The sequence below is a fragment of the Zootoca vivipara genome, chromosome 14 (genome assembly GCF_965207765.1).
Source record: "Zootoca vivipara chromosome 14, rZooViv2.hap1.1, whole genome shotgun sequence".
Classification (NCBI taxonomy): Eukaryota; Metazoa; Chordata; class Lepidosauria; order Squamata; family Lacertidae; genus Zootoca; species Zootoca vivipara.
The window spans coordinates 45,510,429-45,538,385 of record NC_142597.1 but is presented as its reverse complement, the minus strand read 5'-3'; the positions used below and the strand labels follow the sequence as shown (position 1 = coordinate 45,538,385).

General features: G+C 51.3%; 1 protein-coding gene across 2 annotated transcripts; it reads left to right on the top strand.

The window, feature by feature from the left end:
• On the top strand, positions 1–27,846 carry TRAF4 (TNF receptor associated factor 4). 2 transcript variants are annotated; one of them, XM_088658079.1, is made up of 7 exons: positions 1–231; positions 17,115–17,166; positions 18,298–18,402; positions 20,328–20,489; positions 21,544–21,705; positions 24,193–24,348; positions 25,990–27,846. In XM_088658079.1, the coding sequence occupies exons 1-7, from the start codon at positions 92–94 to the stop codon at positions 26,620–26,622; spliced, it is 1,410 nt and encodes a 469-aa protein (XP_088514205.1). In that variant the 5' UTR covers positions 1–91; the 3' UTR covers positions 26,623–27,846. The 2 variants fall into 2 exon arrangements, with proteins under 2 accessions (XP_088514205.1, XP_034995276.3); XM_035139385.3 differs by lacking the exon at positions 1–231 and adding an exon at positions 3,469–3,749.
• The last annotated feature ends 111 nt before the right edge of the window (positions 27,847–27,957 follow it).

The window sequence follows — 27,957 nt, the reverse complement described above, 5'->3', positions numbered from 1 at the left end:
CACGTCATAGGAAGGATGCGCTTGAGACTGCCCTGACAGGAGGGAGAGAGAGAGAGGCTGAACTGGGTAAACTTGCCCGAGCTGCTCGGAGATGGAGGAGCCTGGCGCTTTGACGGCCGTGTGTCGACACAGATCCCGGATCCCTCTGTGTGACCGACATGTGGAGCCAGCGGGAGAAGGTCAAGGGACTTTGAACAAGCAGACCCCTCCTGCACGGCCAGCTGATAAGAGGTACAAAGCTCAGATGGGAAGAGTTGCTGCTGTTGCGCTCAGGTCCTACTTGGTGGTTTCCCATGTGGGCCTCTGGTTGGCCCCTGTGAGAACAGGATGCTGGGCTAGGTGTGTTACACACCCACACCCACACCCGGGCCTGATCCAGCAGCTTGGGCTTTTATTGTGCTCTTTAGGCCTTTCTTGAACAATCGAGACTGTTCCACTCAGCACACATCTTTTGGCCTCTCCAAGCTGCCACGTTGGTCAATGTGCGCCAGGGCTCAGTAGTGGAGCACCTGTCCTCAGGTTCTCCAGTTAATAGGCTCTTAGCGGCAAAAGACACACAACCCCTTCTCTGCCTGAGACCCTGGAGGGCAGCTGCCAGTCAGAGAGAGCAGAACTAGGTTAGATGGACAAAGGCTCTGAGCTGGAATATGAAACGCCCATTGTTGCATTGACTGTGCCAGCAGGATGTTCTAAACAGCTCAGTTGGTACAGCATCTTAATCTCAGGGTTGTGCGTTCGAGCCCCACGTTGGGCAAAAGATTCCTGCATTGCAGGGGGTTGGACTAGATGACCCTTGGAGTCCCTTCCAACTATGATTCTGTGATCTGCAAGGCCTCGTTTTTTGTTTTCAAAGCTGCTGTTTGAGCTGCCAGAAAAGTGAGGGGACACCCTGCCTCGCCGCCACAGATGTCTTTGTGTTTGTTTGGGCCCAATGAAACCAGACGTTCCAAATAATAATAATAATAATAATAATAATAATAATAATAATATATTATTTATACCCCGCCCATCTGGCCGGGTTCCCCCAGCCACTCTGGGCGGCTTCCAACAAAATATTAAAATACAGAAATCCATCAAACATTAAAAGCTTCCCTAAACAGGGCTAAAGGATAAAAATTAAGGATAAAAAAATAATTTATCCTTAATGAGCCTGTGCAGTGTAGGGTAGGGGTGTTGGACCTGGACCTGGAAAAGACCACAGTTCAAATCCCCTCTCGTGGGCTGTGATGGGGCCAGTCACTGCCTCTCAGCCTGACCCACACCACAGGGGGTTAAATGAGGAAGGATAAGAACCACACAAGCCACCTTGAGCTCCTTGGAGGAAAAGGTGGAGTATAAACACAATAAATAAAACAGAAATAACACACCTGGACGGTGGCGGCGTCAGAAAACAATTTTGCTTTTGGGGGAATTTTGGGCAAGGGGCAGTGACTTAGTCCCCCCCCCCCCCGTGGCATCTGTCCTCTGCTGGGTGTTTTGATAGACTTTCAAGTGAGCCCAGTGGGCCACAGACTGATCCGAATTCCTAGTTTCTAATCTATACGTGTTGTGTGTATGTGATGCTATACGCATCTGGGGACTCCAGCTTCTTCCTGATATGGTGGGGGGTGGGGGAGAGAGAGGAATCTCCTGCTACCATAGCTAATTAAAGAAAGTAGGTGAGAGTTGGAGGAGGAGGAGGAGAGAGGAAGGCAGCAGAAATCTGGTGCATCAAAGGGAAACTGCAGCAGATTTGGATCTTCTCTTCCCTGGGGGGGTTGTGTGTTTATAGATGTAGTTTTGTGTCACAAACGGGGCAGGGCGCCCAAACTGCACAACCCCCCTTCCCCCAAAAAAGAACATTCCCCTGCACCAGCTGAAATTGAGAGCAGCTGTGAACTGTCTCCATGGCCCTTAACTTGGTGGTCTGCTGTGATCTGGGGGTGGGGGCGTGGAGAGGAGTTAGACACCCATCCTGCAGCTGTGCAGTCCTCCCACAGCAACCACTGATGAGGAACACACACACACACACACACACACACACACACACACACACACACACATGGGCTAGAGCCCCCAAGAGACAGAGAGAGAGAGAGAAACTGGGGGCGGCAAGGGAAACTCTCTACTCAAGCTCAGTGAGAAGCAGCTGTCTTCTCTGCATCGCCCAGGCCCTGGCAAACCGTACAATCGGGAATGGACCCTGAGGGGCATCTAGTCCAACCCCCTACAATGCTGTAATCTTTTGTCCAATGTGGGGCTCAAACCCACAGCCCTGAGATTAAGACTCTGCCGCGCCACAGATGGAGTGTGGGGGAGTGGGAGGACGTGAAGGGGGTCTATCCCCCCCCAGTTTGTTTTTAGACAGCAAGTCACCTCCTGATACCACATGGGTCCACCCTGGTTTGCATCAGGAAAGGAGCCCCTGGAGGCATGATGGACATACCTAGGCACTGGCCAGACTGGACCCTGCTAAGGGCACAGTCCTGGGGATGCAAAAATCACAAAAAATGATACCAGGGAGAGGGGTGCTGATACAGCTTTTTGCCATGGGTGCAAGGAAGCCTCTGCCTGGGTGGTGGATTAGCACAGGGGTTCCCAAACTAAGGCCCGGGGGCCGGATGCGGCCCAATCGCCTTCTAAATCCGGCCCACGGACGGTCCAGGAATCGGCATGTTTTTACATGAGTAGAATGTGTCCTTTTATTTAAAACACATTTGTGGGTTATTTGTGGGGCATAGGAATTCGTTCATATTTTTTTCCAAAATGTAGTCCAGCCCCCCACAAGTTCTGAGGGACAGTGGACCGGCCTCCTGCTGAAAAAGTTTGCTGACCCCTGGATTAGCAACTGGTAATATGTGGGCCATTACTGGCCAGTGGAGAGGGAGGCTTCTCTGGTTTGGGGGCTGGTTTTTCTTCTGTTGCTGGCAGACTCTTCCCCATTTGCCCCAAGAGCTCTGCAGCTGGATCGGGCCCGTGGCCCACCTAGTCCTGACTCCTGCTCTCACGGTGACCCGCCACAGAGGGACCGGAGTAAAGAGCAGCAACTCTCTGCACTTGAGATTCCCAGCGACTGCTAGTCAGAGGCCTTTACTTCTCCTTGCCTTCCGTGTAGGAAGCCTGATGCAGCTGTAGAAAAAGAAAGACCCCCGCGCTCTAAACCTGGGGAACAGAATGCTGTCTCTCAAAAGCAGGGGAGCAGGAGAAAGAAGCAAAGTTGGCAGCCCTTCCAAGCCAAAAGAAAGAAAGAAAGAAAAGAAAGAAAGAAAGAAAGAGAAAGAGAGGGGAGGGTCAGCCTGCCATAGAAGAAAAAGAACCACTCAAACCAAAGAAGCGGGGAACCGTCCCTCGATGGCAGAGGAGCGGAGGAAAGGAGCGAAGTTGGCAACCCTCCCGAGGCGGGGAGGGGAGGGGAGGCGGGGAGAGCGCGGGGAGGGGAAGGAGGCGGAGAGGCGTGGCGTTGCCTTGCCTTGGCGAGCCTAAGTCGGCGCTGCACACAATAGGGAGAGGGGTCGCCCGGCAGGACCTGCCAGGCCGGCGCAGGAGGCGACAGGAGCGGCGCGGGGCCTGCGGCGGAGGCGCCTCTCCCCGGCGGCCGGGCGGGCGGGCAGGCAGGCCGGCGGGACCATGCCGGGCTTCGACTACAAGTTCCTGGAGAAGCCGAAGCGGCGGCTGCTGTGCCCGCTGTGCGCCAAGGCCATGCGCGAGCCCGTCCGCGTCTCCACCTGCGGCCACCGCTTCTGCGACACCTGCCTGCAGGAATTCCTCAGGTCAGTCCCCACGGAAGGAGGAGCCGAGGCGGGCCAGACCCGGGCCGGCCGGGGGGCGCGATCCGGACGCAGGAAGACAGAGGCGCACGGCCCCCGCGCGCCTCTCCAAAGCGCGCTTGCTTGGAGAGCCCCGCACGCGCGCCCTGGGCGCACCGCGCCGCCGCCGCCGCCTCCCTGGCTCGCCTTCTCCTTTGTTCCGCGCCCGCTTCATTCCTAGGGAGAACTGGAGGGACCCCCCCGCCTCCTTCGTTGGGGGCTCCCCAATTTCCCAACACTTGGCTCGGCAGCGGCAAATGGGATTAGGCCGCTTCTCTGAGCATGTGCAGAGTGCGGCGGCGCGGAGTCTTGCTGGGCTGCCTTCCTCTCCCACCACATTCTTTTCTATTGTTCTGCCTGCTGTTGAATCACCTTGAAGGGTCCCTCCTGTCCCTCCACTCCACCCCTCGGTTGTCAAGGGCCTCGGAAAAAGAGGGCTGCCTTCTTCGCGGATGGTCGGCGATGGGCTGAAATAAAGCTTCTGTCTCCAGCGGCAGTCTACCGCGAACTGTCTGCTGTTGAGAACCAACGCTGGGGCCTGTTTGTGGATTTATTGCTGACCTCTGTTGGAAGCGGGATGCTGGGCTAGGTTGAGGGGTGGTTTGTTTGTTTTTGCGGAGGGGTCTGTTTGATCCAATAAGTCTCTTCTGCCTGTTGAAGCCAGCAAGGACTGACGTCTCCATTAGTCCGAGGGAGACAAGCCAAAGTGTGTTCTGGGCCTTGGGAGACAGGTTTGGGGGCTGCTCTGAGCCCCCCGGGCGTGGCTGAGGTGTGGGGTTATCTGTCCCTTAACTCCATGATTTGAACCTCTGAATCAGAGTCCCGCAGGGTTGGACCCAAGGGGGCTGGACGCAGCTCCCACCCAGCAGACCCCCGAGAGCCACAGCTGGGTCCTCAGTGGAGAACCCCACCCCCCTTTTGCAGTAGGCTAGCTGGATCTGTCTGCGTATAATTAAGGTGGCTTCCGTCCTTCCTTCCTTCCTGTTTAAATTCAGGACCATGAGGACTAGTGTCTTGCATTCTTTTTTAGGGAAAGGGCTGTAACTCAGCGATGAAGGACCCAGTTTCCGTCCCCGCTGGCATCTCCAGGTAGGGCTGGGAAACCCCTCCCTGCCTGAAATCCAGGAGAGCCAGTGCAGACAATACTGAGCTAGATGGATCAGGTGTCTGGTTTGGGGAAGGTGTGGAGCTCAGTGATGGAGCCCCTGCTTTGCATGCAGAAGGCCCGAGGCACAAAATCCCCAAGTAGGGCTGGGGAGGAAACTTTGCAGGGCCAGCGCTGCCAGTCAGTGTCGGCAGACAAGGCTAAGCTAGCTGGATCAGCGGGCTGACTCAACAGCTTCCTATGTTCCTGTTTAAATAAGCCCTTTTATTTGGACTGGTGAGGACTTATTTCTCAGGAGACTCTGGAGAGCTGTTGCTGCCGGTCAGAGTGGACCAGGAGTGGGGACCCTCCAGATGTTGTTCCCATTGACCGCTAACAATGGCTACATGGGGTAGCTGGAGCCTCGCAGTGTCCAAAGGGCCACATGCTTCTCCCCCCCCCCCCGGTCCTCTGGGAAAGACGAGAATACGTTTGGCTGGCAAATATTTCTTGATGTTTAATTTCGGAAGAAACGCAGGGCGAAGCCCTCCCGAGGCATCTTCCGAAGGCAACTGAGGCAATATGAAAGAATATAAAAAATTCCTTCAGTAGCACCTTAAAGACCAACTAAGTTATTATTTTGGTATGAGCTTTCATGTGCATGCACACTTATCTGATGAAGTGTGCATGCACACGAAAGCTCATACCAAAATAAAAATTTAGTTGGTCTTTAAGGTGCTACTGAAGGATTTTTTTTAATATGAAAGAATGTTTCGGATATATTCCAAACAACCCAGTTGCAAAGCTATTTCTGTAAGGGAGACAACAAAGTAATAATAATAATAATAATAATAATAATAATAATAATAATAATAGATACAAGAGCCCTCTTCAAATATCCGAAGGGAGCTGTTCAACAGTGGAACGGATTCGATAGCCATCTGTCAGGGCGCCCTTTGGCTGCCATTTCCTGTACTGTATTGCAAGAGGGGTTGGCCTAGATGACCTTTGGGGGTCCCTTCCAACTCTACAATCCTGCAAATATAAATAATAACAATCCTGGCCTGCTAACCAGCTAGCTCCCGCCTCCCCTCTAATCCCCCCCCCCGCCCTGTAAAGACCACCTAATCCCATTTAGCTCTTGCCCACCCCTGGTTTCCCATTGCAACCGCAATTCTAAACCTCTGCCTTTCCCCTTCCTTCCCAGTCCAAGGTTCAACCCCCTCCTGCTCAGGTGCCCTGTGGTCAGACTGTTCCCTTGACTCTGCAAAGGTGTGACTCAGTTTGTGTTTCATGGGGAAAGGCAGTAAGTTTTCCGGATCCGCCTGGGCGTTGACATATAAGACTACTCTTTAACCCAGGGGAAATCTTCTCAAAAGTCGGGGGTCGTCTTATACGCCTGGTCATATTTCTTATACGGCGACTATATCCCAAACTCTATATTTTAACTGATAAAAGTTGGGGGTCGTCTTATACGCCGGAATATACGGTAGTTAAGCCTTGGGGATCTGGGAGGAGCTCCAGTGCCTGATCTCCTCTGCCCCCCCCCAAGCTGGGAATTCTCTTTTTCTGCCAACGCCTCTTGTAATAAGATCTCTCTAACTAACAAGCAGGGAGAGCTTGTCTGCTTAAGTGAATTTTTCTGGCCTTTGTAGAAAAGCTGCTATTTGCGGGGGGGGGGGGGTATGTAATGGCAGAGAGGCCTGCGAGGCAGTGGGGGCCCTTGCATGACTGGCAAGGAGTGTGTGGGGGGGGAGAAGGTGCTTAGCATATTGGCACCAAGGTCGCTTCGCAATTAGCCTCCTTGCAGCTTCCCAACAATCCTGCGAGGTAGGCCTTGGCTGTTTGCATTTTAGAGGCAGGGAAGGAAAGAAGAGGCAGTATGTGAGCCTCATCCAGCGCTCCCCCCCCCCAAAAAAAGTTCCTGATCTACTCAGAATCTGAGCTTTGGTGGAGAAGTTTGGGGGAAAGCTGATAAGCCGCCTGCATTCCTGTAATGTTTAACTTTCTTAGATGTCTGGCATTAACCAGAGATTTGGGTGTCTGGGGGGGCGGGGAGAGGGACGTACAGCTTCCTGTGGCTGCAGGTAGGGTACGAATCGAGCATGGCACCTGGGATTCCTAGTTCAGGGTGCCCTGCAGGCTACTGGGCGGGGGCCCTTCCTCCCCACCCGCTTCACCTGCCTTCCAGGTAGCAGAACAATAGCCATAGTTTTTGGGTTTGAGCTGAGATGGAAGCAGGCTGGAAGCTGGAGATACAAAGACCTGCTTGCTCTGTGCTGGGCCCAAAGCTGCGACTAAGCCAAGATATTTCAGGGTGTAAATGCTGTGAGCCCCTTTAAATCCTATGCTTAGCTTGTACAGTGTCAGAATGTCGGGTTAGGCCCTGGGGGAGACCCATATATCTAGGACAGGGGTTCCCAACAAAATTTTCTCGAGGACCCCTCATCGAGCCGCTATTGTGACAAGGACCCCCATTAATTCCTAATCCTAAATCTAATTCCTAATTCCTAATCTAATTTTTCCAGTAAGCTTAACACTGATCTTGGAAGGGTTAGGGTCAAGGGACGCCGACGATTTAGGTTCAATGGACACTGACAAGATCGGTTCGAGAGTCACTGACTTACTTGCTTGAACATCAAATGCATTATCTTCCTCTTCATCTGTAGGCCTTTGTCGTTTTAATGAACCACTTTTTAACCAACAGTCCATTTTTAACTACGCGAACTGTAGCTTCAGCGAAAAACAACGCTTTGTTTACAAACACGACTGTTTTGCAAAGAGGCAGCGCGCGCCAGGGAGGAGGGAGGGGAATGGAGAAGACAGGGTACCTGCGCAGTAGCGCACAAATGAAGCCGACGCGCGCAAAGCATCTTGGGGAGGTGAGCATTAGTAGAATGCGCCGCTGCCTCTTTGCAAAACAGTAGTGTTTGTAAAGCACCACCTAACGGCATACAGCAGAACTACTGCCTCTATCTAATTCTAGTTTTGCGCTAGACTCTGCTCATGCAGGAAGCGGCCAAAACAAAAAATCTGTTATCATACGAAATATATTTAATATATTTTTTATTCTAATAGCATCTTGCGGACCCCTCTGGCATAGCTCGCGGACCCCTGGGGGTCCCCGGACCACCTGTTGGGAACCACTGATCTAGGAGACTCCCCCCCCCCTTGTGATACATTTGCACACAACAGCCAACGAAGGCAAGCCCATAGAATCATAGAATCGTAGAGTTGGAAGAGACCACAAGGGCCATCCAGTCCAACCCCCTGCCAAGCAGGAAACACCATCAAAGCATTCTTGACATATGTGTGCCGTGAGCACAAGACCACTCTCCCTGCCCCCAGGAACTGGTATTTGAGGGGGTGCATTCAAACAGAGACTTTGGGGACACAGACGTGTACAAAGCTTCTTTATTGCTCCAACTTTGCTTGGCATGTATGCAAGCTTTTGGAGTTTCACAGAACTGTTAGTCAGCCGGGGACCGTTCCAGGTGTTCCAGAGCATGAGTGTGTGTGTGTGTGATCAATGGGCCTACTTATTCACAGAGCGGAAAAGACGCCCCTGGGGCAGACTGACAGTGACTTTTCCAGTTCAAGAGCCCCATCCTTGCGTAACCGTTTCCAGAGCGTTGCTGCGAAAACAAAACCTGAGTTCTTGTGCGCACTTTGGAAGGCCGGCAAGCCTTTTAAACCCACGGAAAGCCTTTGCTAGAATAAAGATGTTAGTCTCCCGGGTGGCACAGGCGTTTGGGTTGGCCCGTGCACTCTGCGCGTGTGTTTGGGTCATAGCAGTTTCGTGCCATGTTCACTCCCGCCCTTTAGCTGTCTTTGCAAGCCTCCTCTTACCTTGCGGGGCTCAAGCTTTGCACTCTGCATGTTTCCAACCCTCTCCCCCCGAAGTGTTGAGGCTGAATTGCTGCAATACATTTGTTTGTTTATTTTATTTACTGCATTTATATCCCGGGTTTTTCTCCCAAGGAGCTCAAGGTGGCAAAAATGCCTCCCCCCCCATTTAATCCCCACAACGTCCCTACAAGGTAGGTTAGGCTGAGAGAGGCAGTGATTGGCCCCCAATGTCACACCCAGTGAACTTCGTGGCGATTTGAACCCTCGTCTCCCAGGTCCTACTCCTCATCTAGTCCCTACAACAACCCAGCGATGTAGGTCAGGCTGAGAGTTGGTGACCGGCCCCCAGGATCACCACTTGAGAGCTTCATGGCAGAGTGGGGTAATTTGAACCCTGGTCTCTCCCAGGTCTTCGTCCAATGCTCTGACCACTGCACACTGGCTTTCCGTGAACTGGTGTGTGCGATTTCATAGGGACACTTCTTCTTTCACAGACACATACTTTTAAACTTTTCTGCCCCGGCCTTTGCAGACACCCTGAACCTTTCCTTTTTGGCTCTTGTTTTCCTGGGGTTCTGGGTACAAGCCTTGCGGAGTGAGGGGTGGGGAGACTTGGCTGGGCATGTCTTTGCTTGCCTGCTCCTTGATGCACAACTGTGTGTGTGTGAGAGAGAGAGAGAATGAGGGAGACATAAAAGGGTTTTGTGTTTTCAAGAATGCAGAAGGCATTTTTTTCTCCCTCTCCGCTGACTTCCTTCATTCCACTGTGGCCTCCCCAGAGAGAGCAGATGCATAGGGGGAGAGACACGCAGGTGTGGGGAGGGGCAGAGTCAAGAGCCAAAAGCCAAGGAGCTGGATTCCACCTTAAGGCTATGAGATCATGTGCCTGGGACCCCAAAGGGTCATCCAGTCCAACCCCCTGCACTGCACAAATTGCAGTTGAAATCCAGCCCCATCTTGTGAGTTGTGCTTGAGCTAGGAGTCAGGACACAAGAGGGCTGGAAAGAAGAGGGAGAGAAGAAGCCGCCTTAGTTTAGACCAAGTCAGATCATTGGTCCATCTTGCTCAGCGTCCTCCACCCTGACTGGCAGCAGCTCTCCAGGGTTTCCCCAGCCCTGGCCGGCGATGTCATTGGGAGTTGAACCTGGCACCTTCTGCGTGCAAAGCTGAAAGTGCTTTACTTCCTTTACCTTTTAAAAAGAACGCAGGATTCTAGTCCTCATGGTCGGGAGTAGGAGGCTGATTTGAACAGGAGCAAAGAAAACTGTCTCAATTGTACATTGGTCCAGGTAGCTCCTTACTGCTTACACTGACTGGCAGAGGCTCTCCAGGGTTTCAGGCAAGGGGCATCCCAGCCCTTCCTGGGTTGAAGTTGGGACCTTCTGCATGCCAAGCAGCTGCCCTGCCCTGGCCCTGTGGCCATCCAGGGGGCCAAGAGGCCCTCCCCGTCTCCCCCCCTCTTCAGCAGCAAGAGACTGACACCCTGAAGACAGGAGATTTAGCCACCTTGCTGTTCCTACTTGGAAAATGGGTGCAATAAGGCTTACCTTCCTGGGGTATTTTATCTGGAAGGAATGATTAAGAAGTGATTTTTATGCTCAAAGGAGGGTCGCAGGGTAAGCTCTTGGCTCTCCTCCTTGCAAAGCTCAACTCCAGAGGTGCAAAGGGTTAAATCTAGAGGGTCTGGAAATTCCCAAGGTGGGGGTGCTACAGATTAATCCCCACCACAGCCTGCTGGGCCCATCACACTTGGCTGGGCAGGGAATTCGCTGAGGCAGCAGCCTGGGAAGGGCAGAAAAACCGGTTCTCCCCCTCCCCAACCTTCAGCTATGCAGAGGGAGGTCACTCTGCCCCAGAGCTGGGCTGCCTGGTCCATCCAGCTTGCCTTTGAGCAGTTCTCCCCTCGGCCTCCATGTTTTCATCGGCTCAGGGAGGTGCACTCTGCATACGCACAGAGGCTTCCCAGGGCCGCTTCACCACACCCCCAGGCTGAGCACGGGCAGCGTCCTTTGTTCCTATTTCAATTAGCCCTTCATTCGGAACCATGAGGACTAGAACCTTAGCTCTCTCTTTTATTTAAAAAAGGGGAAAGGGCCGTGGTCCAGTGCTCTGTGTGCATCCCCACATTTTGGGTGCCCCCCTGCCCCGAGACCTAGCTGGACTGGCAGATTGTGGGGGGCATACCCTTGGGTCAATGCTCTGTTCCTTCAAGAGCTGAAATGCTTGGGGAAGGGAGAGAGGAAGCCTCAAGGGTCTAGTGCAGGCTTCCTCAACCTCAGCCCGCCAGATGTTTCGAGACTACAATTCCCATCATCCCTGACCGCTGATCCTGCTAGCTAGGGATGATGGGAGGTGTAGGCCAAAAACATCTGGAGGGGCCGAGGTTGAGGAAGCCTGGTCTCGTGCCTTTAGCTCAGGCATCCCCAAACTTTGGTCCTCCAGATGTTTTGGACTACAATTCCCATCATCCCTGACCACTGGTCCTCTTAGGTAGGGATCATGGGAATTGTAGGCCAAAACATCTGGAGGGCCACAGTTTGGGGGTGCCTGCTTTAGCTAGTCCCATGCCAGTCCTTTTATGCTCAGCTAAGGCTTCCAGCTCTTGTCTATTTGTAGCAATTGCCTCTAGCAACTCTTCCGAAAGCTTGGCCCCGATTCCTGCATTGCAGGGGGTTGGACTAGATGACCCGTGGGTCCCTCCCAACTACGATTCTATTATTCTGCCTGCCTTGCCGCGTGGAGCAAACTCTTGGGGTGACCTGCCGCCCCTCCATGCCGCTGTCTTCATTACACTCGAGCAAACGTGGAATCAAAGAATCGTGGCGTTGGAAGGGACCCCCGGGGGTCATCTAGTCCAACCCCCTGCAGCGCAGGAATCCCAGCCAGATCACATCTCTTGTCTGGAGGAGGAGAGGCCTGCAGTCGGGGCCAGGTGCTGTCCCTCGGCTACATGTGTGTGCTCCTTCCCAGACAGGTCACACACACTGTGCCCGCAGGCGCCGGCCGTTGCTGCTGCAAGTTTTCCTTGCCAAGGATCATAGCTGCTTGGCACAGCATGTCTCGGCTGGGGTGGCCCCAAAGGACCTCTGTGCTTTCCCGCTGGCTGCCAGGCCCTGCTTGGCATGGGAGGGAGAGTAGCATCGGTGGCAGCCGATCTGACGGAGTCGAGTCAGAGCAGCAGCTGGCATGGAAAAGAAAGCTGCCCGTCTCGTAATGCCATCACACAGACCTGTCGTGCAGCTGCGTTTGGACTGTTCTGGTCGCCTCACCTCAAAAAGGAGATTGTCGAGTTGGGAAAGGGGCGACCGAAATGATTGAGGGGAGGGAGCGGCTCCCCTCTGAAGAAAGGGGGCAGCGTTTGGGACCTTTTAGCTTGGAGAAAAGGCGAGGAAGAGGCGACGCGATGGCAGTTTGTCAAATTTTGCAAGGCATCGAGGAAAGCGGCAAGAGAGAGTTTTCCTCCCTCTTTCATCACCTTAGAAGTCGGGGATGAAGAGTCAGGAGAGGTCAAAGAAAGGACCTGGTCATGCAGCACATAGTTAAACTTTGGAACTCTCTGCCACAGGAGGCACTGATGGTCACAAACTGGGGTGGCTTTAAAGGTGCCAATTCCTGGAGGAGAGGGCTATCGATGGCTCCTAGCCAGGATGGCTCTGCTCTGCCTCCACAGTCAGTCTTGCTTTTGAATGACAGTTGCTGGAAACCGCAGGAGGGGAGAGTTGCTCTTGTGTGCGAATCCTGTTTGCGGGTTTCCCATTGGGGCATCTGGTTGGCCCCTGTGAGAACAGGAGGCTGGACAAGGTGGGCCATTGGCCTGATCCAGCAGGCTCTTCTTAGTGATACAAGGATTAAGAGATCCAAGAGGTATATTTTTGATTTTACAGTAATAACATTTCAATGTTTCACTTTCTTTGCATGTAACGTTTTAGAATGCATTAGGCTTGAATTTGTTGCCTGTGCTTTGTCACCCTCATGCCACCCTCCATTGCATAGCGCAGGCATCCCCAAACTGCGGCCCTCCAGATGTTTTGGCCTACAACTCCCATGACCCCTAGCTAACAGGACCAGTGGTCGGGAAAGATGGGAATTGTAGTCCAAAACATCTGGAGGGCCGAAGGTTGGGGATGCCTGGCATAGCGCTTCCCACCTTACCAGACCTTCGAAGGGCAAATGATGTTTTGCCAAAAGAGGGATGTTTGAACTGGCTCTCCTCGAAGCTCTCGGTGAGACCCAGGAAGAGGAGATGGGGGAGAAATTTATGGCGCTCTTCCCTTCTTACTGAAGGAAGTTGATGCCAGTGTGAGTCGTGTATCTCAGTCAGTAGAGCATCAGATTTTTAATCTGGGGGTCATGGGTTCGAGCCCCACATTGGGCAAAAGATTCCTGCATTGCAGGGGCAGGACTAGATGACCCTCGTGGTCCCTTCCTGTGATTCTGTGATCTTTGTATCTCATGACCTGTAACCTTTCCTGACGTATGTTTAAGAATTTATAGATGTTTTATGACCCTTTGCCATGTTTGAACTACTATATAAGCTTTTGTCCTGAAGTGCCCCAGGGCAGACCTTCTCGTTGGCACGCTGAGTTGACCTCTGTCCTATTGCAATACAGTCGTACCTTGCAAGTCGAACGGAATCCGTTTCGGAAGTCCGTTCGACTTCCAAAGGGCGGCTTCTGATTGGCTGCGGGAAGCTCCTGCAGCCAATCGGAAGCTGCGGAAGCCCTGTTGGACGTTCAGCTTCCGAAAGGACATTCAGAAACCGGGACAGTCACTTCCGGGTTTTGATCGTTTGGGAGCCAAAACGTTCGAGAACTAGGCTGTTCGAAAACCAAGGTACGAATGTAGAAAGAAACATTGGGTCCCTCCTGGATGCTGGAATTAGTTTCCGTGGTTTATTTAAGTGGTGGCCCCTCACGTGCAGAACGAACAAAGGGCTGTCGAAGTGAATTCTTACATTCTTAAGTTACAGAGGGATCTCTGCCCCAGGGAGCTTACAATTCATAGCTTGAGAGTCATCCCTGCTGCTGATCCATCGTGGCTTCTCTGGTATGGATACATAGGCCTAGTGGAGACCCAGATCCCACGACGGTGTGCTTGGTGATGCCGTGCGGAGGGGCTGCAGGCGGCAGAGTCCCTGGATGCAAATAAAAGAGAGAAACTTTGGACCAGCTGGTGTTTCGTTGGGCAAGAGCCACAGCGACTCCCCTCTGCCAGTAAATGCCAGTTACTGAGAATCGCAACTGGGGGGAGTCTTCCTCCTTCTCCTCCCATCACTAGAACTTGTGAAGCTGAGCTCTGGAAGGTTCAGGACGGATAAAAGAAAGGCCTTCTTCCTGCAGCGCACAGTTAAACTCTGGAACTCCCTGCCACTGGAGGCAGCGATGGCAACCAAACGGAGTGGTTTTCAAAGAGGATCGAATTCATGGAAGAGGAAAGGACTGTTAATGGCTGCAAGCCAGGAGGATGGCTCCAGGGTGAGAGGCAGCGATGCTTCTGAATCCCCCCTGTCGCTGGAAGCTGCAAGAGAGGAGAGAGTTGCCCTTGCGCTCGGATTCTGCTTGTGGGTTTCCCTTTGGGTGTCTGGGGGGGGGTCCCCTTTGGCCTGATCCAGGCATCAGTCTCCCCTCCATCCTGCTGCAATCTCAGCCCCCCCCCCCCATGTCTTGTTCTGGTGTGAAGCGTCTCCTGGCCAAACCACAGACAAGGGCTTGGCTCTCTCCCTTTTTGGCAGCCTCTTCTCGGGTCCAGCCCCCAGCAGCTGCCTGGTTTTCCCCCACAGCTGCCACCCCTGGTTTCGAGTTTCCTGGAGCCGGCAAAGTTGTTTTTGTTTTGAGCAGCTCTAAAAACACACAGCCATAAGCAGTCCTAGAGTCGGAGCGTTGGAAGGGGACCCCGAAAGCCTTCTAGTCCAACCACCTGCCCTGCAAATAGGAATATTGTGAGAGCCATGCTTTGGGTTTAGAGGAAGGGCGAGGAAAGAGGCGACATGGCGGGAAATTTATGAATGGAGGATGCGGAGAGAGGAAAGCTCTTCTCATAACACTGGAACCATGTGGGCATCGAACAAATCTGAATGCTGGAAGATTCAGGAGAGGGAAAAGGAAGGAATTAGTCACGCAGCGCAGAGTTAAACTGTGGAACTCCTTGCCACAGTCATCTGGTCACCTCAGACTTGCTGCAGTAGCAAAATTTAAAAATGTAGTATTTTGTTTTGTTTTGAATGTGTCTGGTTGACCACTGCTTAGTTCAGATTCCCAATTGGTGCCTATCCAGCAGGCGTAGTGGTTAGCGATGGATTATAGGACTCTGGGAGACCGGGCGCGAATTCCCACTCTGCCCATCTGGAAGCTCGCCAGGGCAACTTTGGGCCTTCTCAGCCTGGTCTGCCTCGCAGGGTTGTTGTGGAATGGGGAGAGGGGGAGAGAGTCATGTGGGGCAGCCCCCTGAGGTCCTTGGTGGGAAGGTGGGATGTAGAGGTGACAACAAATAGGTCAGGGTGACCGTTTTTAAAATATATGGCACCGATTTACTTCTTATACAAATATTGCGGCACAGTATATGCAAATCTCTGGCTTATTTAAAACTATATAGAACCTTTATTCTTAATAATTAATAATAATAATTTAGCTCACAGGTGCAGAATACTTTTTAAAATATTAATCTTCCTTACTTGTAAAGGGAATCGTTGTACGAGTTAATACTTATTTATCCTTTTGGAGCTTTGCTGTTTCCTTGTACTATTGTCCTTCCAGGCTGTGACGCTTTATGGTTTAATTCTTTCTTTTCTTTTCTTCTGTTATGTGTGTACTTTTTGTTGTTGTTAAAAAATATGTTTTTTTAATAAAAAAAACCACACAAATCAGAGAAAATAAATAAAGGAAATCCCTGTTGGAGAGTGCTGGGGGGCATGTATTAGGAAACATCTCACGGGACAGTCAGTTTGAAGCGCGGGTGGCCTAGTGGTTAAGAGTGTCAAACTAGGACCTGGGAGAGACCAGAGTTCGAATCCTCACTCAGAAGCCAGACCTTGGAAGCCAGTCACGGCCTCTCAGCCTACCTTGCTGGGTTGTTGGGGAGATTAAATGAGGAGTGGGGAGAACTTTGCACGCCACCTTGAGCGCCTCGGAGAAAAAAGGTGTACAGTACTATAAACGCCCCACTTTGGCCCCTGAATCTCCATTTCCTCTGCAAAGCCAGGACTGAAGTGTTAACTTTGCAGGGCCCCCATGGCGTGAAGCGGGTGTGTGTGTGTGAGACACACAGTGGGAAATGGGGCAGGGCTTGGCCTGACAGATGTGACACTGGGATTAGCAGGATTTGGCCCTCTTCCCAGCTCGCTCTTGCTTCCGCCCGTTTGCTCCTGACTATTGAGGTTTGTTTGTTTTATTCCCCCCCCCCCCACCGCCACCCTTGCGTGCCACTCCTGGGACTCTGTTGCCGCTGCGGCAGGTGGTTTATGGGGCTGGCTGTGTCCCCCCCACCGAGGGAGGGTTTCAGACAGATGGAGGGGATTAAGAGGAGCCCGGCTGCTCCCCCCCCCCCCCGGCAGAGACCTCCCCAGGTAGAGAGGCAGGGAGGGTTTGCCATGAGAGCGGTTTCGGGAGACTCTCAGAAAGAATTTGCCTTCCATTAGGTCCATCGAGCTCAGTGATGCCTACACTGACTGGCAGCAGCGAATCTCCAGGGTTTCAGGCAGGGGGACGTTTCCCAGTCTCCGTGTATAATTATATTTCATTTCATTTATAAATTATTGTAAAGGGGGCGGGGAGTGCTTTTCTTAAAGGATAAAACTATAAAATTGTCACTTAAGCAAAATTTAACACCCATAGTTGAAGACACTCGAAAAGTAACTATGGACCGAAAAGCAAGGGGAAATGTTTTGAGCAGGTGCCGAAAAGGGTACAGGGAAAGGGCCTGGCTGGTATCAAGAGGCGGGGAGTTCCAAAGTGCAGGCGCTGCTGCAACTAAAAGATTTGAGTTCTTGCAAATGTGGAACGGGAATTGTCTGGCACCCGTTAACAGCTCCAGTTTCGCCAATCGAAGCGGGTGAGGGGGAAGGGCGATCTCTACTGGGAGATGCTGCTAGGGATTGAACCTTCTGCATGCAGAACATGTGTCCTTACACTGGCTCTCTCTCTCCCCCCCCCCCCCCAATAAAATAATATCCCATTCTTCATGTTTCCAAGGAAATTAATAACTCGTGCAAAATGAGGACAAATTGGTGGATGTGTTTATTGGCATGACATAGGTGGGAGATGGCTGGTTTTGTAGTGGGGAATACAGACTATTAAGGGGGGAGTGTAGCTTAATTGGAAGAGCCATTGGCTGAGCTGCTGTGATGTCACAGAAGCTCCCGGGATGGTCAGCTTCTCAACCTCTTCCTTTTCCTCCTGCAGCGAGGGGGTCTTCAAGTGTCCGGAGGACCAGCTGCCCCTTGACTATGCCAAGGTGAGTGCCCACCCACCTACCCAAAGAATCCCTTCCTTCTACTAGCTGAAACCTTGGTTGGCACTGAGGGCTACAGGGGGGGGGCTATTCCTCTCCCCCTCTTGCCTCCCTCTCTCCTCGCCTAAGGACACCTGGATTGTACCATAAAATCCATATTTAAAAAGTTAAAAATTAACCATTGTGGAAAGATAGTGTTCTTAATTGCCTGGCAGAATAGATACGCTTTCGTCAGGCATTTATATGTTAAAACAGAAAGTTCGTCTTGTCAGCCACTATTGATATATACAGTATATATATATATATAGAGAGAGAGAGAGAGAGAGAGAGAGAGAGAGAGAGAGAGAGAGAGTTGTATGAATATTGGTATACAGTATAAGTACTTTGAAACAAATAAATGGGTCAATGAAACAAGGCACTCTTGTTTGGCGGGTTCTGCATTCAAAACTCATCTCCTGATGCCCCTTAAAAGCTGCCCTGCATTTTGTATTGTATTGTCCATTGAAATACAAAAAAAAAAAAAAACCACAGAACCTTTTTTATGTACACAACCACAGTGGCTAAGATTTTAATAGCAAAAAATTGGAAAGCAGACTTAATCTCCACACAAACTGATTGGCAGGCGAAGATGATAGAATATTTAGAACTCGCGGAAATGACTGGGAGAGAATAGGAGGAAACTTAAACCAGAAAGTCAACAAAGATTGGATAATATTTAAAGAATAGCTTAGAAAGTATTATGATAATGCAAATCTCCTGACAGATTTAGATTGAATCTTGAAGTAGAAGGAAACTATAAAAGGAAAATTTCTTTCGATAAGTAACAGAATAATAATAATAATAATAATGAAGTGCGTATAGATTAAAAAGGTGTAAACGGTACAATGCGATGAATCGGAAGTTAATGATATGTTGTTAGTTGGTGTCTATGTTTGTTTATGTGGAGTTTTATTGTCCTGTCTGTGTAAATGGTTTTATAATAAATAATTGTTTTATGTGTAATTTTTTTTGTTTTATGTGTAATAAATAATTGTCTTATGTGTAAATTGTTTTGTAATAAATAATTGTTTTAATAGAAAGAAAGCTGCCCTGCAGGTGGGTTTTTGCGTCTCATTTCCCCCCTTCCTTTCCCAGATTTACCCTGACCCAGAACTGGAGGCTCAGGTCTTGAGCTTGACTATCCGGTGCATACACAGCGAGGAGGGGTGCCGCTGGAGCGGGACCGTCCGCCACCTGCAGGTGAGGAGACGGGCTGGAAAAAACAGGAATGGGGAGCCCACAGCCCTCCTCATATGTGGCCCATTCCTTAAAAAGTAAGGTTAAGGTTGTAGTCCTCATGGTTTTGAATAAAGCATTGCGGGTCAGAGAGCTGGGCTTCAGCCCTTAAAAGTAAGGTTAAGATTGTAGTCCCCACAGTTCTGGACCACAGAGCTGGGGCCCATCCCTTAAAAAGGAAGTTAAGGTGGTTGGGTTTATTATTATTATTATTATTATTATTATTATTATTATTATTAATACAGTGGACCCTCTGGTTACGGATTTAATTCATTCCAGGGTGCTGTGTGCACCCCAAAAAATCCATAAATCGAGGCACTGCTTCTCCGCATGCCATGCGCGATAGAGGGCTTCTGCGCATGTGCGAGCGGAGAAACCTGGAAAAATACACTTCCGGGTTTGCCGCTTTTGCAGCCCAAGGATTACTTATCCAGAGCGGTACGTAACCCGAGGTTCCACTCTACTTTACAAATATATACATTTCATTTACAATCATTTCATTTACAAATTTCATTTACAAATACATTTCATGTACAAATTTATACATTTCATTTACAATCAATTTGACATTCCAAAATTTGGCTTCCTTCCCCCTCTTTCTACGGTTTCTTAAATTTATTTCTTTATATCTTTTGCATATCCAAGTTCATTTAATTATCTACTGTAGATACAGGTGAAACTCGGAAAATTAGAATATCGTCGAAAAGTGCATTTATTTCAGTGACGCAACTTTAAACGTGAAACCAGTATTTGAGATGGATGCATGACGTGCAAAGCAAGATACGTCAAGCCTTTATTGGTTGCAATTGTAATTATTTGTTGTTAGGCGGGTCAATTATAAATGGAATGTAATTAATGAAATGCAACAGCGATGTTTATTTTTGTATTATTGTAACTGTATTTGTTTTATTACTGTGGAATTTCCAAAAGAAAGCATTTGTAAAAATTAAAAGAAAATTAAAAAATAATAAGTTGCATTACTGAAATAAATGCACTTTTCAATGATATTCTAATTTTCCGAGTTTCACCTGTATATACTCTTATAAAACTGCAAGTTATTATACCAAGAGGCTCAGGAGTTTAGACCACAGCGTCACCCGTGTCCCATGGCGCTGCTGTAGTAGTATGCGTAAATAAATTTCTATACAATTTAGGTAGTTCTGTCCCCTTTAAGTCCTAAAACTTTTAGGAAGTTAAGGTGGTAGTCCTCATGGTTCTGAATTAAGGGTTGAAATAGGATCTCTTAGGCAGAGTCAGACCATTGGCCTGTCAAGCTCAATATTGTCTACACTGGCTGGCAGCAGCTCTCCAGGGATCCACGAAGGGGATCTTAGCTTAGACCAGGGGTCCCCAGACTTACCGGCGTTTGGGCCGGTTCCCACTGCGCCGATCGCGCGGCGGGCCGGAGGGCGGGGGAGCGCATGCCTGTGCGGGCCGGCGGGCAGTGGAGTGCGCGCCCGTGCGCATGCGCACGGACGCTTACTGGCGCGGCGGCGCGCTTCCAGGGTGGAAAAAGCGCCGAAAATCCGTTGTGCGCATGCGTATGGGCCTCCCCCGACCCGGAAGTGCACCAGAAATGACCTCTTCCGGGTCCGGAGAGGCCCATACGCATGCACACAAAGGATTTTCGGCGCTTTTTTCCCGACCCGGAAGAGCGCTGCCGCGCCGTGCGCCGCAAGAGCGGGCGGCGTGCGGCGTCGTGGGCCGGATTGGCAGGCCAATTGGGCCGCATCCGGCCCCCGGGCCGTAGTCTGGGGACCCCTGGCTTAGACCTTCCTGGGAATCGAACCTGGTGGCCCTGACATTCCTGACCTGTGTGAAGAGGGCTGGGGAGAGGAATAAGTTTTCTGCCTGACCCCCCCATCCTGCTCCCCCTCCGTCTTGCCCAGGTGCACCTTGGGACGTGCAGCTACAATGTGGTGCCCTGCCCCAACCGCTGTGGGGCCAAACTGAGCCGGCGGGACCTCCCGCCCCACGTGCAGCACGACTGCCCCCAGCGCCACCTCAAGTGCGAGTTCTGCGGGGCCGACTTCACGGGAGAAGCTTACGAGGTGAGGAGGCGCAGGGGGCGGTGCTTGGGAAACGGGGCGGTGTCTCTTGGCCGCGGGGCAGCCGGGGCATCTGCGGAGCTAAACTTTGGGGTCCGTTTCCGTTGTCAGGATAGACCCTCGTCCAAAAGGCACCCGCCTCGGGCCACTCACCGGCTCTGCCGAGCAGCTGCCTCTCAGAAGAGCCATTGGCTGAGCTGCTGTGATGTCACAGAGCTCCTCGTAATGTCTGGGGCATCTGAGAGGCGAGGGAAGGCTCAGCATTAGAATGGGGAGACAAGGAGGTTGGTTGGTTTTGCAGGGGGAAGGAAAGGCCAGTTTGGCTGAGATTTAGCCCAGAGAAAGAGGAGGGGCTCCTGTCACCTCCAGAAGTCCGTTTGACTTCCAAATTTATTAAATCCATTTTTAATATATATATTTTAAATCATTAAAATGTCACAAAGCAGTGCTTAGAGCTTGAGGGTCTGTTTGCATGTTTACTTTCTGATTTTTGAGTTGAGCAAATGGTCAGAAAGACAAAACAGGTCTCTCTGTGTGTGTAACTGCTGTCAATAACTGTCATGCAGTGATTTGCTATTGTGTGCTTTTAATGATTTCTTTAAAAAATGGATTTAATAAATTTTTATTCCTATGTTTTCACTGCCAGTATGCCAGTAATCTAGCATATATTTAAATGTACGGTAAATAAATGGGGTTGGGGCAGGAAAACCAGGGAGAGATCCTGAGCTATCGACCTCTCCTGAAAAATAAGAATTAATTGAGATTCCTGGTCCGCATGGGTCTCAGTTAAGGAACACAAGAAGCTGCCGAATGCTGCCAGACCTTTGGCCCTCCTTGCGAGGTGTTGTTCGCACTGACCGGCAGCAGCTGTCCTGGGTTTCTGGCAAGGACTCTTCCCCCAGCGCTGCCTGGGGATGGTTTGAACCTGGGACCTTCTGCATGCCAAGCAGCTGCTCTGCCCTTGAGCTGTGGCCCTTCCCTTAGAGAGGGGGTCCTTCTGGTGCCCACTCCCTCCGCATTAACCCCATGGCCTCTCCCCCTCTTCCCCGCCCCCCAGAACCACCAGGGCCTCTGTCCCCAGGAGAGCGTCTACTGTGAAAACAAGTGTGGCGCCCGGATGATGCGACGGCTGCTCTCCCAGCACATGCTCTCTGAGTGCCCCAAGCGCACGCAGCCCTGCAGCTACTGCAGCAAGGAGTTCCTGTACGACACTATCCAGGTGGGACCCGGGAGAAGGGGGGGGCTTTGCCAGGAGGGCCGAGGGGCTGCAGGGCGGGGCGGGGGCCAGGCAAGCTCCAGAACACAGCAGAATGGATTCTTTCTCTTCCCCTTTCATTTGCTCTTTTTAATAATAATAATAATAATAATAATAATAATAATAATAATAATAATAATAGTTTTAGTTACAAAATAAAAAATTCCTTCCAGTAGCACCTTAGAGACCAGCTAAGTTTGTCATTGATGTGAGCTTTTGTGTGCATGCACACTTCTTCAGATACACTGAAACAGAAGTCACCAGACCCTTATATATAGTGAGAGGGTGGGGAGGGGTGTCACTCAGAAGGGTGGTGGGAATGGTGTGGTAAACCTGTTGACGACTGTTAACGACTGCAATTGGTCTTCCAGGAAAAAGCAAGGGGTGAGATGGCTAAAGATAGCTTCCTCATGTATACAGTGGTGCCTCGCTAGACGAATGCCCTACTAGACGGAAATTCCGCTTAACGAAAGGATTTTCTGACCGGAGGTTGCCTCGCTAGACGACAAGGTTTTCTATGGCCACCGCTTCGTCGTGATCAGAAAATCAGGGCATTCATCTAGCGAAAGGGGAACCAGCTGTAGCAAGGAAAGAAGGCAAAGGAAGATCAGCTGAGAGGCGCTGACAGCTGATCTTCCTCTCAGCTGATCTTCCTTTGCCTTCTTCCCTTGCTACAGCTGGTTCCCCTTTGTGTTCCGCTGGTCAGCAGAACACAAAGAGGAACTAGCTGAGGGGGGGGGGGGAACAGGAACGAAGGAAGGGAAAGCAGCCCTTTCTCTTCCTTCCTTCCTCTCCCCCCCCCCCGCCGCCGACAGAAAGGACAAATCCCGGGGTTCGGACAAGCTGCAAGTGCTTCCCCCAACCCCGGGATCTGTGCAGGCTCAGCAGCAGGGGGAGAGGAACAAAATAAATAAAAAATTCCTTCCAGTAGCACCTTGTTGTTGTTTAGTCGTTTAGTCGTGTCCGACTCTTCGTGACCCCATGGACCATAGCACGCCAGGCACTCCTGTCTCGCACTGCCTCCCGCAGTTTGGTCAAACTCATGTTCGTAGCTTCGAGAACACTGTCCAACCATCTTGTCCTCTGTCGTCCCCTTCTCCTAGTGCCCTCAATCTTTCCCAACATCAGGGTCTTTTCCAAGGATTCTTCTCTTCTCATGAGGTGGCCAAAGTATTGGAGTCTCAGCTTCACGATCTGTCCTTCCAGGGAGCACTCAGGGCTGATTTCCTTAAGAATGGATAGGTTTGATCTTCTTGCAGTCCATGGGACTCTCAAGAGTCTCCTCCAGCACCATAATTCAAAAGCATCAATTCGAGACCAGCTAAGTTTGTCATTGGTATGAGCTTTCGTGTGCATGCACACTTCTTCAGATACACTGAAACAGAAGTCACCAGACCCTTATATATAGTGAGAGGGTGGGGAGGGGTATTACTCAGAAGGGTGGTGGGAATGGTGTGGTAAACCTGTTGACGACTGTTAACGACTGCAATTGGTCTTGCAGGAAAAAGCAAGGGGTGAGATGGCTAAAGATAGCTTTCTCATGTATAATGAGATAAGAATCCAATGTCTCTCTTCAGGCCAGGTCTCTCCATGGTGTTAAGTTTGGGAATAAGTTGCAGTTCAGCAACTTCTCTTTCCAGTTTATTTCTGAGATTCTTTTGTAATAAGACAGCTATTTTGAGATCTTGTATAGAATGTCCTGGGAGATTGAAGTGTTCTCCTACTGGTTTCTCTGTCTTGTGATTCCTGATGTCAGAAAAATACTTTTATTATTTATTTCCTGGTTTCCCCAGCCACTCCGGGCAGCTTACAACATTTCCAAAACATAATAAAAACATCAAGAATTAAAAACCTCCCGATAAAGGGCTTATTTACATTAGCTATCCATATCTTACTGTATTATGAAATTAGATTCAGGTAGGTAGCCGGGTTGGTCTGACGCAGACGAAATAAATAAATAAAATTAAAAAATTGTCCAGTAGCACCTTAGAGACCAACTAAGTTTGTTCTGGGTATAAGCATGCACACTTCTTCAGATACTGAGGTGTATTTTTTTATTTATTTCATCTGTATTATGAAAAACTTTAATTAAAAAATCTTACCTCAAGCATTAAAAACCTCCCAATACAGGGCTGTTTTCTTTTTCTCTTATGTCCATTCGTTTTCCAAATCTTACTGTATTATGAAAAACCATGGAACAAAAATCTTGCATCAGGATTTAGTAGAACTGTTAATAGAGTTGGGATGGGCCCCCAAGGGTCATCTACTCCAACCCCCTGCAGTGCAGGATTTGCGGCTAAAGAACCCCTGACTTCGAAACTTCCCATGAATCCTAGAATTGCACAGCTGAAGAGGGGAACCCCCCCCCCCGAGGGTCACCTAGTTCTTTAGCCCAACCCCCTTGAAAACTGTCTCGGAGTTTGTCTGAAGCCTCTTCTTCCGCTCCCCCAGAACCACGAGTATCAGTGCCCCCGTTACCCCGTGCCTTGTCCGAACCAGTGTGGGGTGCCCAGCATCGCCAGGGAAGACCTCAGCGGGCACTTGAAAGAGATCTGCACCACGGCGCTGGCGCTCTGCCCCTTCAAGGAAGCTGGCTGCAAGCACCGGGTAAGGCCTTCCTCCTCCCTTCATGCAGCCTTTCCTTTACTGCTGTGCCTGCCTCAGTCTCGCTCTTTGACAAGGCCGGGCATCCAAAAACCCTCTCCGCTGTGGCACTAGCACTTTCAAAGTTACTGTATGGCCGTCTCCGGCGCTAACTCGCCTACCTCGCAGGGTGGTTGTAAGGTTTTCTGAAATGGGGAAACCTGTTTTACCCATTTTTCTGGGTCCCCAGAAGCAATTTCCCTTCTTTTAGCAATGGGTGCCCAGTGCCCGGTTTTTTTGTGGGCATTATAAATTAACTAGAAGGGTTTTTGAGGACTGTGTTAAAGCCGGCAGATCATGGCAGGTTTGGGACAGGTCCTCCTTCACCGCAGGGCTGTCGTTGACTTATCGGACCTTGCTGCTGCCCCAGGATGTGTCTGACAATGGGCGTGGGCTGCGAGGGCTTTTAATAAAGGGGGTGTTAGGCAAATTAGTGGAAGAGGAAGTGGCGATCAAAGGCTGCTTGGTGTGGAGGCTCGGTGGAGCCTCCAGCATGCAAAGCAGTCTACCTATGAATGCCAGATTCTGGGGCAAGTGAGGAGAAGACCTCTGCTTGGCCACTGGAGGAAACAAGAGGATTATGGCTGCTGCATAACAACCCTCGGAGTGGTTTACAAAGAGAATAAAACAATAAAATTATCATTAAAGCAGCTCTTTAAAACATTCCAAAGATAAAATCAACAACAAACTAGAAACACGTTAAAACTTGTCCCCGCTTTCTAAACATCTGGGGAGGCTTGTTTAAACAAAAATGTCTCCAACAGGCGCCGAAAAGAGGACAGCAAAGGCTCCTTCCTGATATCAATAGGCAGGGAGTTCCAAAGTACAGGCTCTGCCACACTAAATGCAGAAGGGGTCTCATGTGGCATAGGGAACAATTTGGGTTCTCCCACTCGAAGCAGTCAAGAGGGCCCAGATGGGGAAAGGGGATCTGGCAGGCAAATTGACCCCAAGTTGTTAAGCACTTAGTATATTAATAGCAACTCCTTGAACTTGGCCCGAAAGGAAGTGCAGTTCTCTGAGCACAGGAATTGAATGCCGACGAGGCCTCCCTCTTGTCAGCAACCAGGCTGCAGCATCCTGCACCCACGGCAGCTTCCGGATCAGGAGCAAGGGAAGCCCCGCATAGAGCTCATTGCAGTAGTCCAGTGTTGAAGTCTCTGTGCAATAAAGGCGGGAGGGGGAAGCGGTGGCCACGATCTTGGATGGCTTTAAAAGAGGGCTAGGCAGATCCAGGGAGGAGGAGGAGGAGGCCACTGTGAGAACAGGAATGTTGCGCTAGCTGGGCAACTGGCCTGAAGCAGCGAGCTGTTCTTACACGCGGGTCGGTCTTGCGTTCGAATCCTGCTTGTGGGCTTCCCTCCAGGGGCATCTGGTTGTGAGAAGAGGAGGCTGGGCTAGGTGGGCCCTTGGCCTGATCCCGCACGGGCTCCTCTTCTTACCTTTGACCCGAACTACAGAATTCAGCGTTCAGAGACGCTTGCTTTCGCCCAGTTTCCTAGTCCTCGTGATTCTGTAAGGATCAGGCGGGCCGCTGCCCTGATCCCAGCAGCCTGGCCTCTCGTTCTGACGATGCCCCCGGTGTCTCTCTCCTCCTCCCCACAGTGCCCCAAGCTCTCCATGAGCCGCCACCTGGACGAGAGCACAAAGACGCACCTGGGCCTGATGTGCGCCCTGGTGACTCGCCAGCGGCAGGAGCTGGGGGACCTCCGCCGCGAGGTGGAGGAGCTGGCAGTGGGCAGCGAGGGGGTCTTGATCTGGAAGATTGCCGACTACGCCCGCAAGCTTCAGGAGGCCAAGGCCCGGAGCAACTTCGAGTCCTTCAGCCCTCCCTTCTACACCCACCGCTACGGCTACCGGCTCCAGGTCTCGGCCTTCCTCAACGGGAACGGCAGCGGCGAGGGCAGCCACCTCTCGGTCTACATCCGCGTCCTCCCCGGCCAGTACGACAACCTCCTGGAGTGGCCCTTCGCCTACCGGGTCACCTTCTCCCTCCTGGACCAGAGCGACCCCTCGCTCTCCAAGCCCCAGCACATCACCGAGACCTTCCTGCCGGACCCCAACTGGAAGAACTTCCAGAAGCCCGGGGCGGGGCGCACCTCCCTGGACGAGAGCCTGCTGGGGTTCGGGTACCCCAAGTTCATCTCCCACGAGGACATCAAGAAGCGCAACTACGTGAGGGACAACGCCGTCTTCATCAAGGCCTCGGTGGAGATCCCCCAGAAGATCATCTCCTGAGCTCCTCCTTCCCCAGAAAGACGGGATTCAATCGGTTCCTGCTTTGCAACGGGTCGGGCTGGATGAAGCCTCGGTGCGCCATCGCGTCTCTACAAGTCTGTGATTATACGGTTCCCTGGAGGTTTTTAAAGCAAAGATTCAGGGGGGGGTGTTTCCTAGCTGTGATTCCTGCATTGCAGGGGGTTGGACTAGATGGACTCTGGGCGCCCCTTCAGACTATGATTCTCTGGAGTGCTGCGTCAGAGTTTTGCGTCTGAAAATATTGTACTCTTGTCTTGCCCAACTTGCCCTTTGTAGTCCTGACCTCTGGATTGATTCTCAACCTCTCCCCCCTCCCCCCCAATGGTGCTAACTTGCTACAGCTCAAGGAGGAAATCCTACCTGCCTTGAGACCATCTCTTCCCCACCCCCCTACCCCCGCCAAAGCAGCTGGGCTGCCTCTGTTTTCCTCCCCCCCCCCCGATCCCCCCCCAATAATTCCTCAGCTCTTCTTCCAGAGCATCCTGCCCTGGTTTTTGTCCTTTGGGTCTTGGGTTCAAGAGGCAGGAAGAATGCTTGCCCCTTGCCCCACGACAAACGCTGGGGTTGGCTTTGGGGTGTGTGCCTGGGGTCCCACAGCGAGAGAGAGCGCACTGGGGCTTTTTGGCTTTGTGATGGGCCAGTCTTCCACCAGATCCCACCTTCTCTCCCCTGACCCCCCCCCCAACAAAAAAAGCCAGCTTTCCTAGCCATAGTCCTGGGAAGAATGTGTCCCTGAAGGGGGACCTGTCTGTCTGTCTCCCTCGGTGAGTCTCTCAGGGATGCCCTGCAATCGCTTTGGACGGACACTTGAGGAGGTCGAGCCCCCTTCTGCCTTCCAGGTACGGCCACCAGTCAGTATCTCAAGGCTACTGACCCCGATAACCTTCCCTCCTTGTGCCTAGAGACCCCTTTGCCTCCCACTCAGTTGCCTGGATCCATCTCCTGTTCAGCGGGAGGAGCAGTAGGGCAGGGAGAGGCCCCCCCTGCCCCCCCACTCCATCACAGAGCCATATTTTGTACAGGGAGCCCCAGAGTCTTCGTTCGCGTGGGTCTGGTTCTCCTTCATCGCCCAGGACTGGTTTTGGGATCAGTTTTCTCCCGCACGAGTGTTCGGGAGGAGCAGCTACGATTTCTGCTCCTGACTTCCTTTCTCTGCCTCTCTCTGTGTGTTTTTTTAAATAAACAATTTCATGTATTTATTAACCAGTCTCTTCTTCCTTACATGAGGGTCTTATTCTGCTTGCTGACTCTGAAAGGTCTGACTCAGACCAGTGGTTCCCAAACTTTTTTTGGCAGCTGGGGGCAGGGGCGTAG